Source organism: Pongo abelii, chromosome 19 (assembly GCF_028885655.2).
Source record: "Pongo abelii isolate AG06213 chromosome 19, NHGRI_mPonAbe1-v2.0_pri, whole genome shotgun sequence".
NCBI lineage: Eukaryota > Metazoa > Chordata > Mammalia > Primates > Hominidae > Pongo > Pongo abelii.
The window spans coordinates 96311473-96329895 of NC_072004.2; the positions used below are offsets into that span (position 1 = coordinate 96311473).

General features: G+C 52.5%; 1 protein-coding gene across 6 annotated transcripts in view; it reads left to right on the forward strand.

Moving 5' to 3' along the window:
* The window catches only part of RPTOR (regulatory associated protein of MTOR complex 1), a 415958-nt gene that overhangs the window by 295421 nt on the left and 102114 nt on the right, over positions 1-18423 (forward strand). For all 6 annotated transcript variants that reach the window (XM_024235062.3, XM_024235063.3, XM_054535892.2 and 3 more), the window contains 2 exons: positions 9356-9439; positions 11641-11751. In XM_024235062.3, coding sequence (XP_024090830.1) covers positions 9356-9439; positions 11641-11751 — 195 coding nt within the window. The remainder of the gene's footprint in view (positions 1-9355; positions 9440-11640; positions 11752-18423) is intronic.

The following is an 18423-nucleotide window of genomic DNA, read 5'->3' on the forward strand; positions in this document are numbered from 1 at the left end:
GGGAGGTCACGTCGTGGGTGACCTGTTCGTGGGTGGGAGGTTGCGTCATGGGTGGGAGGTCACGTCGTGGGTGGGAGGTCATGTCGTGGATGACCTGTTCGTGGGTGGGAGGTCACGTCGTGGATGACCTGTTCGTGGGTGGGAGGTCGCGTCGTGGGTGGGAGGTCACGTTGTGGATGACCTGTTCGTGGGTGGGAGGTCGCGTCGTGGGTGGGAGGTCACGTCGTGGATGACCTGTTCGTGGGTGGGAGGTCACGTCGTGGGTGACCTGTTCGTGGGTGGGAGGTCGCGTCGTGGGTGGGAGGTCACGTCGTGGATGACCTGTTCGTGGGTGGGAGGTCGCGTCGTGGGTGGGAGGTCGCGTCGTGGGTGACCTGTTCGTGGGTGGGAGGTCGCGTCGTGGGTGGGAGGTCGCGTCGTGGGTGGGAGGTCGCGTCGTGGGTGACCTGTTCGTGGGTGGGAGGTCGCGTCGTGGGTGGGAGGTCGCGTCGTGGGTGACCTGTTCGTGGGTGGGAGGTCGCGTCGTGGGTGGGAGGTCGCGTCGTGGGTGGGAGGTCGCGTCGTGGGTGACCTGTTCGTGGGTGGGAGGTCGCGTCGTGGGTGGGAGGTCGCGTCGTGGGTGGGAGGTCGCGTCGTGGGTGACCTGTTCGTGGGTGGGAGGTCGCGTCGTGGGTGGGAGGTCGCGTCGTGGGTGGGAGGTCGCGTCGTGGGTCCTGCTGGCTCTTGGTCACTGAGATAGGATGGGAAGCCACGGAAATGGAAAGTTCGTCACAGGTAGTGAAGTTAGAAAGATTCCACAGAACTTTTGTTCCAGTGAATGTGTGTTTGTGGGGAAGTGTGTGGGCTGGGTCAGAATCAAAGGAGTTTAAAATCCACTGGTCAGTGTAGATATCAAGGTCTAAGAACTCACTTTAAAAGCTGGAAAAGTGTTTTTGTGATTGGGGTGGTACAGCTGGACTTTGGCGAGGAGCTGTGCGTGGCCGTGGGGAGGGGCTGCCCGGCAGCAGGCAGGGAATGAGCAGGCCCCGCCCCTTTCGGTTTAAAGCTGGGTGACTCCCCCCACACACTGGAAGAGCCCCACCTCCGGGTGTGGTGCTGAGTTCTGAGAGTCGGCAGAGTTGGGTCCTCGCCTGCCTAGAAAGCAGATTGGGTGGCGGTGCCTCCATGGAGAGGGTGTGAGTGGCGCCCCCCATCAGCCCTGCTTCCTTCCAGAGCTCGCGCCTTCCGGTTAGGGCCGCTCACCACACTGACGGACGGCACACCAATCTTCACTAGACCAGGTGTTCATCCTGCCTCTGAGAGATCATTTAGAAAACCGGGGCCAGTTTATTTCCATCACGGCCATGGCCTCAGCAGCCTTCCCTTCCGCCGTTCAGTCTGCGCTGCAGCATGGCAGCCAGCGTCGCAGGTGCGCTGTAGGACTGAGGCCTCACCTCGTTCAGGACTTTGCCCCAAGAATCTCAGCCAGAGAAAGAGGAGTTGGGAGAAGGAACAGTGCACGTGGACATGCTCAAGACATTACTGCCGGCCTGTCCTCGCCGGCATTGTCTCAGGCGGACAACAAAGAACCAGTGTGCCAGCCGGCTGCCCTGGTGTTATGATCCCAGCTCCTCAGTAGGCCAAGACGGGGAAGGATCACTTGAGCCCAGGAGTTCAAGGCCAGCCTGGGCCACATAGGGAGACTCCATCTCTACAAAATAAAATAGCATTGTACCACATTTCACAGTATGTATTTCTACTGCTGTTGGTTTATTATGACGGTTGCTTTTTGGACATTGTGAAAAGAATGCAGACGTTATTACTGTTCTTCCTGTATGTGCCTAGATTCATTTAAGACTATCCTGAGATTGCAGAGTGAGGTGTAAACAAATAAACCAGCTCATGTTCAAAACCAAGAACACGCAGTGATAGCAGCAACGCAACCAAACAACATTTGACAGAAGCCCACGTTTTCCCTTCGTGCGAGTGTAGAAAGGCAGCTGGCTGTGTGGCCGCAGGTAACCGGGGGTGTCCGCAGCACAGGTTGCCCATGCTGGGCCCCACGGCTCCTGTTGGTCACCTTGGTCACCAGGATGTCCCTCAGAAGACACTGGCTCTCCTACTGACCTTCCTACTATTTAAGCAATGTGATGGAGTAAAATCGGCCCTCTCCAAAGCAGGACCCGATGCCAAGCACGTTAAATCCAGTTCTTTTGGGTCCGGCAAACAATCTTTTTGTAAATGGCCTTCTGTTGATTTCTTTCGATGTTCTCTTGGCCACCCACACTCCCTCAAGGAAGGAGGAGACATGCTGGAGGCAGCTTTCTGATGGTGATGTACGCAAAGACAGCTCTGGTCGGAGCATGGGGCATTTCCCACGTGGTTTTCCAGCAGGTGTGAGTGGCAGGTTCCTCCTCCTTCTGGAGGGTCTGTCTCCTGGCTGTGCCCAGCCGGGATCAGTGGGCGGACCTCCACCTAACGAGAAAGTAGGGAAAGGTGAAGTATAATGCAGTATTGGCTTCATTTGACGTACCCCCCGGGGCTGGCTTCTTTCTCGTTAACTCGGCCCACTTCCCTGCACTTTCTCTTAAGAGCCTTTATTTTTGCCAAAGCCTGGGCCCTGTTATCCTTAAATTATTCTCTAGTGCCTTGGCAAGTCAGAAAACATCACTTAAGGGAAAGGGAATTTTCTTACACACTTCCTGGTGTTCCGAATCCCTGCCACTTCATCCCTGAGCCAGAGGCAGTGGCTGGTGGCCCTCCAGGGTCACGCGCGGTGTCTCATCAGGTCCGGCTGATTCGCAGCCCCTCCTGTAAATGTGAGCATGGAACAGCCCTTTTCTGCTTTCCAGCCTCAATATCCTCTCTGCCTTTTAAAAATATAAATCAACAGAGGAACAAGAAGGAAGATACAGTGTTTAAAAAAATTGCTGTTTTGCCCAGACCCTTGATTGATGGTGTCCATTTTTTTGAGATGGAGTCTCACTCTGTTGCCCAGGCTGGAGTGCAGTGGCGCGGTCTCGGCTCACTGCAACCTCTGCCTCCTGGGTTCAAGCAATTCTCTGCCTCAGCCTCCCAAGTAGCTGGGATTACAGGCACCCGCCACCACGCCCGGCTAATTTTTTGTATTTTTAGTAGTGAGAAGGTTTCACCATCTTGGCCAGGCTGGTCTTGAACTCCTGACCTTGTGATCCACCCGCCTCGGGCTCCCAAAGTGCTGGGATTACAGGCGTGAACCACCGCACCCAGCCCTGAACACCATCTTCTCACGAGGAGCTCTGGACTCTCGTGGCCTGTGGGGTGTGTTTGCCCTCTGGCTTCGGCCGCTCGCCCGGAACTCAGTGCTGTGTGCCCCCCACAGGTGGCTCAGGAAGCCCAGGCAGGGGAATGAAGAGCGCCTAGGTTATGGAAGAGAGGGGAGAAAGTGACTTTTCTTCTTTCTTTTTCAGGAAAAAGGTGACAGTGATATTTATGTGTTCATTTGTTTACTTGGCCCTTGTTCTTTTCAATAGATCCAGGGGATACGGGTGCAGGTTTCTTGCATGCATGCACTGCGTAGTGGTGAAGTCTAGGCTTTGGGTGAACCTGCTCCCCACATAGTGGGCATTATACCCCATAGGTAATTTCTCAGCCCTCAGCCCCTCGCGCCTTTTGGAGTCTCCAGTGCCTGTTATTCCACCTGTGTGTCCCTGTGGACCCATTGTTTGGCTCCCACTCACTTATACGTGAGAACATGCAACAGTTGGTTTTCTGTTTCTGAGTTATTCCACTGAGCATAATGGCCTCCTGTTTCACCCATGTTGATGCAACAGACACGATTTCATTGTTTTTCTGGCTGAGTAGTAGTCCATGATACACAGACGCTGCAGTTTTCCTCATCCAGTCCTCTGTTGATGGGTGATCTTGGCTCACTGCAGCCGGAGCTCCGCCTCCTGGGTTAAAGTGATTCTTGTGCCTCAACCTCCCGAGTAGCTGGGATTTCAGGTGTGCACCACTGCACCTGGCCAAGAGTGATTTTATAGGATGAAGTTTTAGTCCCTTTTCCTAGATGTCACAAATCAGTGTGAGCATTTCATTAGGAAGTCTATTTGCTCTCTCTCCGTGCATCATTTTTTTTACAAATAGAATGTGGGGTCTGAAAGTACAGGATTGTTATCAGGTGACAGCAGAATGACAAACTAGAGTGATATTATATATACCATATACATCAGGGACTCCAAAACCGCCCTGTTCATCAGGTTCCCCAGGCAACCTGGCCTGCAGCACCCGCACTCCAGGGCTGGAACTGGAGAATCTTTCCTTATGAAGCAACTCTTCCAGTATGCCTGCCTGAGCACTCTCTTTGTATACAAGGCAAATGAAATTTGATAACCTTAGCAATTCTGTTTTAATTTGGTCGCCTCAGCTGGATTGCAGTGGTGTGATCATAGCTCACTGCAACTTCCAACTCCTGGGGTCAAGCCACCCTCCTGACTCAGCCTCCTGAGTAGCTGGAACTGCACGCATGTGCCATCATGCCCGGCTCATTTTTGTATTTTTTGTAGAGATGGGGTTTCACCATGTTGGCCAGGCTGGTCTCGAACTCCTGGCCTCAAGCGATCCTCCAGCTTCAGCCTTCCACAGTGTTTGGATTACAGTATTGAGCCTCCATGCCTGCCACCATGATTAATGTTTAGTTTGGGTTACCACAGGTGGAAAATAAATCTCAGTAACTCATTCAGCTCACCATCATTTACTTCTGTAATTTCCATAGATCCTGGGATGGTCCGAAACAGGAGATTTTTGTTTTTGTTGTTTTTAAGTACAAAAACAACATTGGCTTTTTTCCTAAAAGCCAATCCTATTTTAAAAATAACTTTGCTTTATGTTGGCTTCAGTTTTTAAAAAACGTAAATCAACAAAAGGTGGCAGGAAGATGAAGTAATGTTTGAAAAAAAAAAAAAAACAGTATTTAACCTTCCCCCCAATACTCTTTATTGACGATGTTTCTTTGCAAATGAAATAATTGCAGCACCAAATCCCGTGCTGCCCGCGGACCTCCGATGCCGACTCCCAGGCAGGTGGGCCACCGAGGCCCCCGCGTGTGTTTCATCAGCACCTGCAGCTCCTACAGTGCGACGCTCAGGACCACGTCACGGTAGTGATTGTGAACCAGCGTCCCGTTTGCTTTTGTTGTTTGTAAGGAGCACATGCTAAGGAGACCTTTATTGCTAGGCTAGTGTCCTGGTAAAACAGTAACAGGAACTGGCCTTGATTCTTCACCCCGTCCTGCCACTTTTTCCATTTGTTCTGCAACTATTTACCTTAGAAACAGCCTTGTCCTTATTTACAGTGTTGGAAAAAACAAAGAGAATCAGAAAACAATCTTTGTAAGCTTTAGATCTGATGATGTCTTTGATTTCTGATGATTGCGGCCGTGGCGAGACCTGCCTCCTCTCCTCTCCCTGGGTCATCTAGAAACTCGAGCCTCAGGCAGCCTAGTGTTCCCTGCACACAGAGAGTCAGTCCTCAAAACCCTGGGTGGTGGAGACATCTGGAAGCCGAACACTACGATGCTGACTTTACATCTGCTGGACACCTTGGTGCACACAGCTTTGTGCTAGACACTTTACGGACTCTGTCTCATTGAACTTTGAGAATAAGCCCAAGTCAAGTACTGTTGTCTCCGTTTTTCTTGATAATGATGTTGAAGTTTCCAGAAGTTAGGAATCTAAGCCAATTATTGGGCAGAGATGGAGGCAGGGTTAACATCAGGTTAGCCGGCCCCAGAGCCCGTGCTTTTCCTCCGACTGGCCCCTCAAACCTGAGTTCCAGGCAGCAGTGGCATGCGACAGCCCCTGAGTTCAGCATGGGAGAGGGATCCGGTTCCAGTTCACATATCCCGTGAGCAGTCCCACGTTCCTTTCCCAGCCTCTTAATCAGAGACTCTCAGCACCGCCAGCACGGGGAACCTGCCACTCCTGGGTCCATGGTGAACCCGGTATGGGAGCTGGCTCGGGGCACATAGAAGGGAAGTGAAGCCACATTCCGACTGCTCTTTCTCTGCCCCCAAGGCTGGACATGTTGGGATCCCCTCCGTACCCTGTCTCCTGCCCCTCCAGCCTGGCTAGCCCCCTCCTCTTGCTGCCACCTGTGACCTTCCCTGTCCCCCTCGTCCTCCTGCCAGTGCTCTTCTCCCCCCACAGGGAAGCTCCTCCCTCTCCACGGCTCCCCAGGGCCCATGCTCCTGACTCAGTGGCTCCATGGAAGTCACGCTGGCCGACCCCCAGGAGCACGACCCAGGTCGCCGCCTTCTCCTCTCCCCTCTCCCCTGTCCTCCACCCTCACTGGCCTCCTCGTCCCTTTCCCCTGCCTCTCTTGAGGGTTTTCAAACTCATCCCAAACCTTCTTTTCTAGAGTTTGCTTTCCTTCACCCCTTCTCTCAGCCTCTGGCCAGTGCTGCAGTCTCTTCCTCCCCATCTCCATATTGGCACCCTGGTCAAACCCACCCCCTTCCACTCACCTCCCCCACTTCCAGCCTCTTGCCAGGCCTGTCCCCAAAGCAAGCACACTGGACCAGTCACTGCTGCTTAACGTCGGCTGGTGGCTTCTGGATCTCAAGACAAACTGACCTCTCTGCACGCCGTCTGCGGGGCCTTTCCCTATCTGGCCCCTTCCCCATCACTGACCTCAGTCATACTGGTGGCCTGTGCATCCTCAGACACCCAAGCTTTTCCAGCCTCTCCACCTGCAACGCGGTAACCCCCTCATGTCACCTCCAGGACCCGCTGCCCAGCTGTGTCCTGTGCATCTTCTCCTGGGGGGAGGGAAAACCTCCGAGGCCTGCAGCGAGGCCAGGTCAGGGCCTCCCAGGGTCTGTGTGTTTAGGCATGGCGATGGGGCGGTCATTCATTTAATGTCTGTCTCCCAGGCCACATGAAGGATGGGCGAGGTGGTCCCTACTGTCCGTGGTCACTCTCCTAGCACCCAACGCGGCACCTGCCCCATAAATACCCCTTGGATAACTGGGGCATCGTGGATAGAAATGCTGTAGGTTGGAGGGACTCAATGCACGCGCCCTCCAGCGTAGACACCATTAAGGAAAAAATCAAAAGAAGTAATGCCATTCAAAGTGTAAAACTTGGCCGGGCGCGGTGGCTCACGCCTGTAATCCCAGCACTTTGGGAGGCCGAGGCGGGTGGATCACAAGGTCAGGAGATTGAGACCATCCTGCCCAACACAGTGAAACCCTGTCTCTACTAAAAATACAAAAATAAATTATCTGGGCGTGGTGGCAGACGCCTGTAGTCTTAGCTACTCAGGAGGCTGAGGCAGGAGAATGGCATGAACCCAGGAGGTGGAGCTTGCAGTGAGCCGAGATTGCGCCACTGCACTCCAGCCTGGGCGACCGAGCAAGACTCTGTCTCCAAAAAAAAAAAAAAAAAAAAAGTGTAGAACTTTAATATAACAGAAAAAGTATGTGCAAAACCTCTGGCAAAGCCCACTCTAACTTATAAGGAACTCTGACATGTCAATAAGAAAAAGCCACATTTTGAAGTAGAAAACTAAAGGCATGCAGGGCAAGTTTACTGGGGAAATGGCCCATCAACCTGCAAAATGTACTCCCCTTGAAATCCAAGAAATCCAGATGAAAAGGATGTATTTTCACCTGTCCTGTTGGCTAATAATAGTGTAATATGGACTAGTGTTGTCCCACAAGCTTTAAATTTATTATTTAATTTAATGAAACCCTTGTGGGCAGGTGTTGTGTTGTATGTGTTTTATGAATTAATAAATCAAGGCTCAGCGACGTTAAGTAATTTGCCCAGAGTCAGACCCCAGTGAGCGCTGCTGGGTGACCAGCTCAGGCAGCAGGAAGCTGGCGCCCACGTGCATGCCGTCTAGAATGTGCGTGGGTTCAGCCGCAGGGTCATTTAGTAACTTAAGTATATATGCCCCGACATTACCTTTTTAATACTCACATTTATCTTAGTGGAAAAGAATCATGTAAGTGTGCAGATGTACCTGTTAGGATATTGATCACAATATTATTTATAAGAACAGCATTTTGGCCAGGCATGATGGCCCACGCCTGTAATCCCAACACTTTGGGAGGCTGAGGCGGGAGGATTGCTTGAGCCAGAAGTTCAAGACCTGCATGAGCAATGTAGTGAGACCCCCATCTCTATAAAAAATACAAAAATGAACCAGGCATGGTGGTACATACCTGCGGTCCTAGCTACTCGGGTGAGGTGGGAAGATCACTTGAGCCCGGGAGGTTGAGGCTGCAGTGAGCCATGATCTGGCATCTATACTCTAGCTTGGGCAACAGAGCAAGACCCTATCTCAAAAATAAATAAATAAAAATGTTAAAAGTAGGAACATTTTGATGATAATTTAAATATCAGTAGGGAAGTTGTTTAAAGAATTGTGTACATTTGCATAACGGAAGTACTGTGCCGCCTTTGGGAATAATATGGTCAGTACATACCTAGTGATATGAACGATGTTCACAGTGCATTGTTTAGTTTAAAAAGGAGCTGAGAAATAGAATCACATATTATCTAGTTCAAGATCAATAAGAGAAGTGTGGACATAAAGAACAATGTCTGAGTTCATATACCAAAATGTCACCAGTGGGTTAGCTTTTTAAATGCAATTAAAGCATGTTTGTTCTAGTGTTTTCTACATTGAGCATGTTTTATCTGTGTAATAAAGGAATAAAGTGTGTTTTCTTCACCTGTCTAAAAGCATGAACTTGTAAGGAAAGGAGCACCAGCTCTAGGTAACTGACTGAAGCAGCAGACAGATCTGAACTGTGGTCAGACCACTGGAGCACCAGCTGTAGGTAACTGAAGCAGCAGACAGATCTGAACTGTGGTCAGACCACTGGAGCACCAGCTGTAGGTAACTGAAGCAGCAGACAGATCTGAACTGTGGTCAGACCACTGGAGCACCAGCTGTAGGTAACTGAAGCAGCAGACAGATCTGAACTGTGGTCAGACCACTGGAGCACCAGCTCTAGGTAACTGAAGCAGCAGACAGATCTGAACTGTGGTCAAACCGCTGGAGCATCAGCTCTAGGTAACTGACTGAAGCAGCAGACAGATCTGAACTGTGGTCAGACCGCTGGAGCACCAGCTCTAGGTAACTGAAGCAGCAGACAGATCTGAACTGTGGTCAGACCACTGGAGCACCAGCTCTAGGTAACTGAAGCAGCAGACAGGTCTGAACTGTGGTCAGACCGCTGGAGCACCAGCTCTAGGTAACAGACTGAAGCAGCAGACAGTTCTGAACTGTGGCAGACTGCTCCAAAGCTGGCAGCTTGTGCAGCAGCGTTTCGGGGTTGCACACCTGTATGGTTTGCAGTGATACCATTTTCTTCTTGTTCTTCCAGGTGCTGTTAAGCCAAGTGCACCGGCTGAGAGCATTGGACTTGCTTGGAAGATTTTTGGACCTGGGTCCCTGGGCAGTGAGCCTGGTGCGTGCCTTCCGCATTAACCTGGGGGCTGAGGGAGGCGGGACACAGATTAGGCTCCGTGTTTCAGTCTGTGCACGTATTTCATGATCCAGAGCCACCCCCAGCCATGAGACCCAGGGCGAGTGTGTCCACCATTGTGGTGTCCTGTCGCTCCTGAGGCCCTCAAGGAGCCCACTCTGTACCCGTGCAGCCTGCAGTGCTGCCTGGCGTTTGGGGGTCTGGGGTTGTCGCCCCTCTTTATGTCTGATGTTAGACATAGGAGTGAGCATGTTGTTGGCCGGTCCCCTTTTCCTGAGCCGCTGCCCAGCGCTGCGGAGCAGCAGGGCACCCCTGAGCCTGACTCAGCGCCCGCCTCGTGGTGCTGCTTCCCCCAGGAGGAGTCTGGATCCTCAGCACTGTCTGCTCACCATCACGGCAGGCACAATTCGGAAACGCTCTTCTGGTTCCTCATTCTATAGCAGAGTAGTGATGGCCACTAAAAAAACCCTGGCAGAGGCAGGATCAAGAAGCAACGCGCGTTTAACAAGTAACTCACAGGGAAAGTAAAAAGAGGCTGAGAGGGAACTGCAGAGTGAAGGAAACTCGAGACACCTATGGCCAGCTGCCGTGTACAGTAAACCTTACTTGGTTCTGTTGAAGTTCCAAAAATGAATACTCATAAAACAATTAGAAATTTTACAGGAGCTGGATTTCTGTTATTCAAGAATCATTGTTCGTTTTTCTTGGGTGTGGTAACTGGATTGTGTTTTTATAAAAGAGACCTAATTTTTTAGAGATAGACACTGAATATTCACCAATGAAATCACGTGACATATGAGCAATGAAATCACGTGACATATGAGCCTTAATTTACCGTGCTTGGGAGCAGCGCGGTGGGGCGGTGGGTGCGGAACCGCTGTCACAAGCTGGGTGGTGAGTACCTGGGTTTGGTGTATGTAAGTATTTTCATCAGATAATGTTGACAAAGAGTGGTAATTGATAGTCCAGCACTGAAGGAGGAGAGAAAACATCCAAGACTCGGAAGAATCATTCAGCACTCACCACTGGGCCATTTTCACGCCAGGTGCCTGAGGCCACAAATAGCTTGTAGCAGAGTCAGGGCCTGAGTCATCAGAGGAAGGCTGGCGTGACTCGGTCACTTGGTGTGTGCGTGGTGGTGTCACTTAGTCATCCTGGAAAGGCCTGCGTGGCATTGCTTGCACTCTAAGAAGACAGGAAGCAGTATTCATAACATTCTAGAAAGAGTTTCATTTTTAAGGTTAATTTTTTAAAACCAATTTCTTCCCTTTAAAGAATTAAGCTTCTGCTCATTGGAAATTTTGCTAATACATGAATCGAGGCTGGATAAACGAGGTATTTTTACAGGTACAGGTTTTGTCTCTCAGGTGAGGGCCCAGCCACCCGAACCAGAGAAACTGCTCATTCCTTGTTAAATGTGGCCTTTCACAGGGAAGGGACCCAGGCCTGGGTCCCACCACCACCTCCTGTCTTGGTTACAGGGGACCTCACTTATTGGAAGGGGATACCTTTGGGATGTCTTTGAAATTCCAGCAGCTTTGAGATAAGGACACAGCAGAAACCCCTGGCTGTGGAGTGCAGCCGTACTTTGCCAGGCATCCTTCATGCTGCAGTGCCCTCCACACTCTCCCTCCCCTGCCTCTGAGGGCAGAGTCCCCTGAGAATGACACGGCCAGAACTGGGCGCCAGTGAGCCCCTGGGCGACCCCCCTCCTCCCTGCCTTTCCCAGGGCAGGCGTCTTTCTCCCAAGGTGTATCTGAAGTGCAAATGTGAGTGTTGAGCAAGCTGGCTGCGCCGTCACGGAGAGGTGGCCGTGGCTTGTACGTGAACAACACAGTGAAGGTGCCTGATGCTCTGCTGCTAAGAGCAGACAAGGCCACCGAGGGCAGGTGAGGGCCCCAGGCGCAAGCAGCCCGCCCCTCCACAAGGAAAAGCTGCCACGCGATTAATTCCAGTCTCTTGACACCAGTCAAGGCTGGCAATACATGGCAGCTTCTAGGAATAAATCAGAGATGAATAAATCTGGAGGAAGCCCCTCTTTACTTTAAGTGAGGCCCATTCATTCCTGTTGCGTTTCCCATATGTGCTGAAGATAACACTGCAGCTGGTCCCGCGTGGCACCCCTGCTGCTGCCCGTTCCCTCGCTGCGGCACAGGCGCGCTGATGCCCTCCCTCTCCCCCAGGCCTTGTCTGTCGGCATCTTCCCCTATGTGCTGAAGCTGCTCCAGAGCTCGGCCCGAGAGCTGCGGCCACTTCTCGTTTTCATCTGGGCCAAGATCCTCGCAGTGGACAGCGTGAGTATCCCCGCCCTCCTCCCCAGAGTGATGTGAACCCGCCGGCCCTTCTGGGGATGCCAAGCCCTGTGCTTCCAGCCTGCCCTTTCTCCAGTCTCACTCCCTCTCCAGGCACCGCCGTTCCCTTTCTCTCTTCCGGGGTAAAGTGGGACGTGCCCGCCTCGGCAGCCACCTCTGGGTCGTGGGGGGCTGTCACCTACCTATCCTGTCCCTGGCCTTCCCCTGCCTGTGTCTGACTCCCCCCCCCCCCCCCCCCGTAAGGCTGTCCCCGTGCTCCTGACCGTGACTGGAAGCAACCCCGTCATGGCAGTAAACTTGGCCTCTGCCTCGCCCAGACCCCGCATCGACCACTCCTGTGCCCACCATTGCATTTCTCCCCCTCCTCAACCCTGCACAGGTGGTCTGGGCCAGGCCCCGAGGTGTTAGGGGCCACCCCCTTACATGGGGCTGTCCGGCTCTGCCCTCTCTGATGGGCATCAGCCCTGGCCCTGCAGCCACATGTTCGCCCCTCAATCATCTAGGCCAGGGACCCGTATTTAGCTATGTTAAGAGAGACACAAAGTCAGCTGTCCCTGTCCCCAGCAGCTTATGCTTGGGTGCGGGCAGGGGTTGCAGGTGACACCAGCCCTGTTGTTAGGCAGGGTCACCTCCTGCAGGAGCTACCAGCGAGATGGGTCAGAGGAGCGAGGCTGAGAAGTCCTGTGGGCGAGACCCAGCTTATGCTGAACTGGAAACGCCAGGAAAGGCCTTGAGGGGGTGGATATCAGGCGGGGTCCAAACATGGAAGTGGCAGGGCAGGCTGGGAAGACATTTAGAGGAGGGCAGGCCACTCCGTGTGGCTGTGTGGGGGGACACGCAGGGAGTCCCTGTCCACGCGGAGGGTGCACGGTTCCCGGTAGACACAGTTGAACTTCATTTAGCAGGCGTGGGGATTATTACAGGTTTTGGAACAAAGACATCAGAGAATGTAGCTGTGGTTTATAAACATTGCCTGGCCTCAGTGTCAAGTGGATTGTAGGGAAACACGGGGTGGAGAGCACTTTCCTCCAGGAGGGTGAACGGAGGAGGTCGGGCTGCAGGGCTGGGAGGGCAGCACCAAGCCTGGGTGGGGAGAGGCGACTCGGGCTGGAGCCTGTGTGGCCGGCCGGGGCACAGGGAGCCTTCCAGAGACAACTGGTCAGGAGCCCTATGCGGCCTAGGAGTAGGGCTGGCCCGAGGCCAAGACTGGGGGACCTCGTCCACCCAGTGGTGATGGCAGGCAAGACCCTCGAAGGAAAATGTGGAAGGCTCGGCTGCGGGAGAGCGCTCGAAAGCTCCTCGTGTGACACAGTGGAGAGGAGAGCTGTACAGAGTGGTGCAAAGGGTCTGGGAGGGGCTCATTTACAGAACATGAAAATTCTAGAACAAAGAGTGTGTGCTGGGAATGGAGTTGGGGGATATGTTGCCCTCTGCAGGGTTGTTGGGGACAAAGACGTCCCAGAGATGCCTTTGCCTTTAGCTGTCCGTGTGCAGAGGGGCACATGTGTGTGATACAGAGCTGGGCTCGGAGCCAGGTTGGCAGGGAGCCCCGGGAAGAAGCCAAGTCAGTCTTGCTCTGGGGGCGCCGCAGCGGGTGAGGAGAGCGGGACGGAGGAGCCGGCATCAGGGCAAGGCTGGCTTTGCTCCCTGCTTGGTTTTGAAGCAAACCAGCCCCAGCAGCTCATTAGAAGGCCTATAGGAGCAGGTCCACGTTCCTCCCCGGACTTCAGCCAGCTGCTGTGTGCACGTGTGCGCGGGGGTGGTCATGTATGTGGGCGCTTGTGTGTGCATGTGTGTGTGGCGCCCTATCCGGCAGCTTTCATATGCAAAGTCTCTTAATTCCTACATCCCCTGTGAAGTTAGCGTGAATTTGCAGCTTATTGACTGGTGAGGCACCGCCCCCAGGAGGGAGCAGGGGCCACATAGCTACCATGCGATGGGCCGGCACCCCGCTGGGCCCCTGCGCCGGGTCTGGAGCTTTTTGCCCACACAGGGAAAGGGAGGGTCTAGCAAAGTCACAGAGCAGGTACGGGAGAGTGCCAAGAACACCTTGGAAAGGTCATGGCTTGGAGCCAGGGAAGGCCACCCTTCCCTTTTCTGTGAGGCAGGTGAGGGGAGAGTGGACGGAGCTTACGGCCCCTGGGGCTCCTGCCTGCTGCCCGGCGCTCCCCGGGCCAGATTCTATCAGCTTCTCCGTCCAGTCACTGGCACTGAGACCCAGCCTCATCCTTAGCCCTGTCGGCCATGCCGCACTGGCCACCAGGACCTGCTGTGCTCGCTGAAGCTGCCACATTGGGCTTTGTTCAGCCAAATTCACTGCCCCTGCTGTCCAGGCACTGGCAGGCACCCCGAGCCACAGGCTTGTACCCCGCACTGTGCGTTCTCACCCATCAGCCCTGCACACCCCACACAAAGCCACTGCTGTGTCTCCCACCCACAGCCCCTGCTGACTCAAGTCCAGCCCAGGCCATCAGGTCCCCAACTGTGCTGCCCACGGACCCCTGGGCCCCTGCTCAGCCCTTCTGCTCCCTGCACCCAGCCCTGACTGTAGCCTCCCCACACCCCAAGTGCTCACGTACGACTTTGGTGTCGCAACAAAAGTGGGGATGGGGGGAGGCCGCTGCCGAAGAGGTGGGGGGAGAGGCTGCTGCCGAAGTGGGCGGCGAGGGCTTCCACCTTGGAGGCGTGTATCGATCGTACCCAGCAGCAGTTGACCTCTCGCTGGTTCTGCTGATTCTTGTAGATTCCCTGGGATTTTCTGCTAGTTCGCTGGTTCTTGTAGATTCCCTAGGATTTTGTGTATATGCTCTCTCCAAGCAGAAGCAGCTTCCAGCCCCTCTTCCGGTTCTGGGATCTCTCACTCTTTTTCTGGGCCTGGGGCACTGACCATGGCTCTCCCGGCACGGGTCGGCTGCCGTGCTTGCCATCTCTCCCGGCTGCTCCTGATTTCTTGAGCTGGATGCGGGGAGCTGCTGCTCCTCCTCTCAGCACAGCTGAGGTTGACCTTGACCTCAGTTCAACCTCGAACCCTCCTGGGCCCAGTGCTCTGCACCTGGCTGTGACCAGGGAACGCTCCATAATGGTGACCGGAATACCATATATTTCAGCAAAATATTTTCCCTGCTACCCATTAAACTACAGATAAAGAATGACTGCTTTGAAAGATTGGCTGAAGCACTGGATTTAAGAGTTAAAAACCTGAGTTTGATCCCATCACCCCATTTGCTCTGACAAGTCATTTTCACTTCCCTTGGCCGTGATTTGCCTCTGTAAAGTCATGGCAGTGATCCTTCGGCCATCTGCCTCCAGCCACAGTTCCAGAGCTCAGAAGCAGGACGTGGAAAACTGCTGTGTAAATTATAGAAGAATAGGACCAGGAAGGGGCACCACGTAAATCTCACATCTCTACTGCCTGTCTCTGTTACACTAAAACCTTTTCTTGCTAAACGGAAAGCTTGGCTTTGCAGATCAGGAAGCGAGAGGTGTGGGTCATTTCTATTTTACTCTTCTTCAAATTCATTGAAGAGCCACATTATGTAAACAAAAGGTGTTTGGCAGGAAGTCATTTTGAAACGTTTCTGCCCTACACCCGTATCTTCGTCATCTACATGGACACACTTAGAAATGTCTTGGCACCTGGCCACGGATGAAGGACCACGTGTAGAGGCTCTGGGATGCACAAAACAGTGACCCTCACATGGCACAAAGCCCAGGGTGAAGGGACGGAAGAGATGCCATCTGCATGCAGTGGTCTGGGATTACGGCCGCCTGAGCCTGCTCCCCAGCCCTGCCCCAGCCCTGCCAGTGCTGCAGGAACATGTCTAAGCCAACTTTGATTCTCAGACTTCCTGTTTTTAGTACCTTTTAGGACCTGGAAATTGATGATGTCTTTATTTTTAGTCTCAGGCGTTGCTCTTGGTGAAAGTGGACAGCCTTCCTCCTACCTTCATCGTGACATTCTCACTGCACCCACAGCCCATCATGGTATTGCAGTGCAGGGCGTCTTGTTTAAAACTGGCTCTTGGTCCCGTGGATCTCCCGGGGCCTGTTGCTCTCGAGTGCCCCAAATGGCAGAACGTGGCCATGAGCACGGAGGCTGCAGCGCGCCTTCGTTTTACACCCTGCTCCAGGCAAGATACCAGGGCCTCGGGTTTAATATTCATGCTGCTGAAGGGGTTATCTGCTCAGTAGTGCTTGGGGAGCTGTTCCCACAGCCAGCTGGGCATGCCCTTGCCTGCAGTGTTCTTGTAACTGCCTGCAGGCACCACAGGCCTTCCTGTGAATTAATTTCTTAACCAGCTTGTTGCACCTGCATGTTTAAAAGCAGTCGTTCCACTGAGGGGCATTTTGAAGTGTTTCCAGTAGAAACTGAGCCTCATCTACCTCACCTGCCTCGCCCTTCCTTCCATCGTTACCCTGGTGATAACTTCCCAGAGATGAAAGTTCCCTGTGTTTTTGAGGGGTCATTCCTCCACTCCCTTCCGCTCCCCACGTCTGGCCATGGATGTTGCTGGCGGTCCTCCGGATCTCCGTCCCCACCCGCCATGATGTGTGCACCCCCCACAATGTGTGCATGCCCCTCTGTGTTGGTGGTGGATCTCCGGAGCTCCGCCCACCATGTCTGCTCCGCCCCCTCCTTGTGTTGCTGGTGGTCCTCCGGAGCTCCGCCCCCGCATGATGAGTGCCTGCTGCAGCCCCCAGCGGTCCCCGTGACTCCTGGGGCTTGCCATTGTGCAGATCGGGGTGCACATGGTCCACCTATGAAGATCGCAGAGCCTGCTCAGAGGTTCAGAGGTGCAGGCAGAAGCCAGCCACTCCCCCAGTGTTCTCAGCATCCCCCTGCTGCCGCCAGCCGGCCCTCAGGGCACACTTAAGAGTTTGAGAAGGATGGGAGCCCACTCAGGCTGGGCCCAGCAGAAGGGCGAGCCTGGGACCTCCCCTCATTTCCCAAGCACCTGTGGGGCACACCCTGTGTCCCATTGTGCCAGAAGCTCTGAGGGATTCATGGGGAGGCCTTAAAGAAGGTGGGCTCGGGCGGAAGAAAAGACGGAAGAATACCATGTGCCATTGGGGAGAATTGTGTGCCGTTTGCATGAGACAGAGCAGGGCACAGTGGGGACACTGATCTGACAGAGATGGCACTGCACAGGACAAGGAGCACCAAGGGGGGCACATGAAGAAAGCCGTCTCTCCAGGATTCTCCCAGGACGTTGATCCCGGAGGGCCTCCCCCAGCATCACTCCCCATGCCAGGTTACACTGCACTTCACACTACCAGCCAGAAATTACCAGGCGGGTAGAGAGAATCAGGAAAATATGACCCATAATGAAGAAAAGGAAATCAACCCATTAAAACCTGCTCAGAACTGCTGCGGGTGTTATCATTAGGAGGCCAGGACATTGAAATATTAGAAGTCTGCTCCACATATTCAAAAAGTTAAATTGAGACACGGAGAATATAAAAAGAACCCAACTTGAATTTCTAGAGATGAAAACTGCAATATATGATGGGAAGAAATATACTTAATGGGATTAACAGCTGGTTAAGCATTGCAGGAAAAAGCAGTACACGGTTAGGCACGGGGCTCACGTCTGTAATCTCAGCACTTTTGGAGGCTGAGGCAGACAGATCACTTGAGTAACCAGGATTTCAATACCAGCCTGAGCAACATGGTGAAACCTCGACTCTACATGAAAAAATACAAAACTCAGCCATGCATGTTGGCTCACGCCTGTAGTCCCAGCCATTCAGAAGGCTGAGGCGGGAGAATCACTTGAGCCCGGGAGGTCGAGGCTGCAAAGAGCCGTGATTATGCCATGGCACTCCAGCCTAGGGAACAGAGTGAGGCCCTGCCTCAAAGAAAGAAAGAAAATAGCAATAGAAACTAACAAAAATGAAGCACGGTAAGAAAAGAAAAAAAATTTAATTAAAAGAATATTATTCCATTGTGGGACAACGGCAAGTGACATAACATACTATTTGGGGGTCCATAAAGGAGGCTAGCAGAAAAAGTATTTGAAGAAACAATAGCTAAAATTTTTTTGAATTTGATGAAAATTATAAACCTACAGATCCACAAAGCTTAGCAAACCCTAAGCACAAGAAAACTACACGAAGGCATATCACAATCAAATTACTTGAAAAACAGTGAGAAATTCAAAAGTCTAAAGGCAGCCAGTAAAAAGCCAGTAAGGAGCAAAGGTGAGAATGACGGCAGGTTTCTTCTTACAGATTTCCTACAGATGGGAAAGGTGAGAATGATGGCAGATTTCTTCTTACAGATTTCCTACAGATGGAAAAGGCAGACAGCGGAACAGCATCTTTAAAGCAAAGAGAGAGAGAGAGAGAGAGAGAAAACTGTCAACCTAGAATTCTATGCCCACTGAAAATATATTTCCAAATGCAGGCAAAATAAAGACTTTTAAAGACATACAAAAGATGAAAGCTTATCCCCGGCAGATCCACACTACAAGAAACGTGAAGTCCTTTAGCCTTGAGGAGAATACTCTTCAGAGGGAAACACGGTTCTACACAAAGGAATTCAAAGCAGCAGAAATGAGTACTATGTGGATAAATATGGGATTTTTTTCTTTTTATTTAAATCTTCTTTAAAGGATAATTGTTTTAAGAAAAATAATAACAGTGTACTATGAA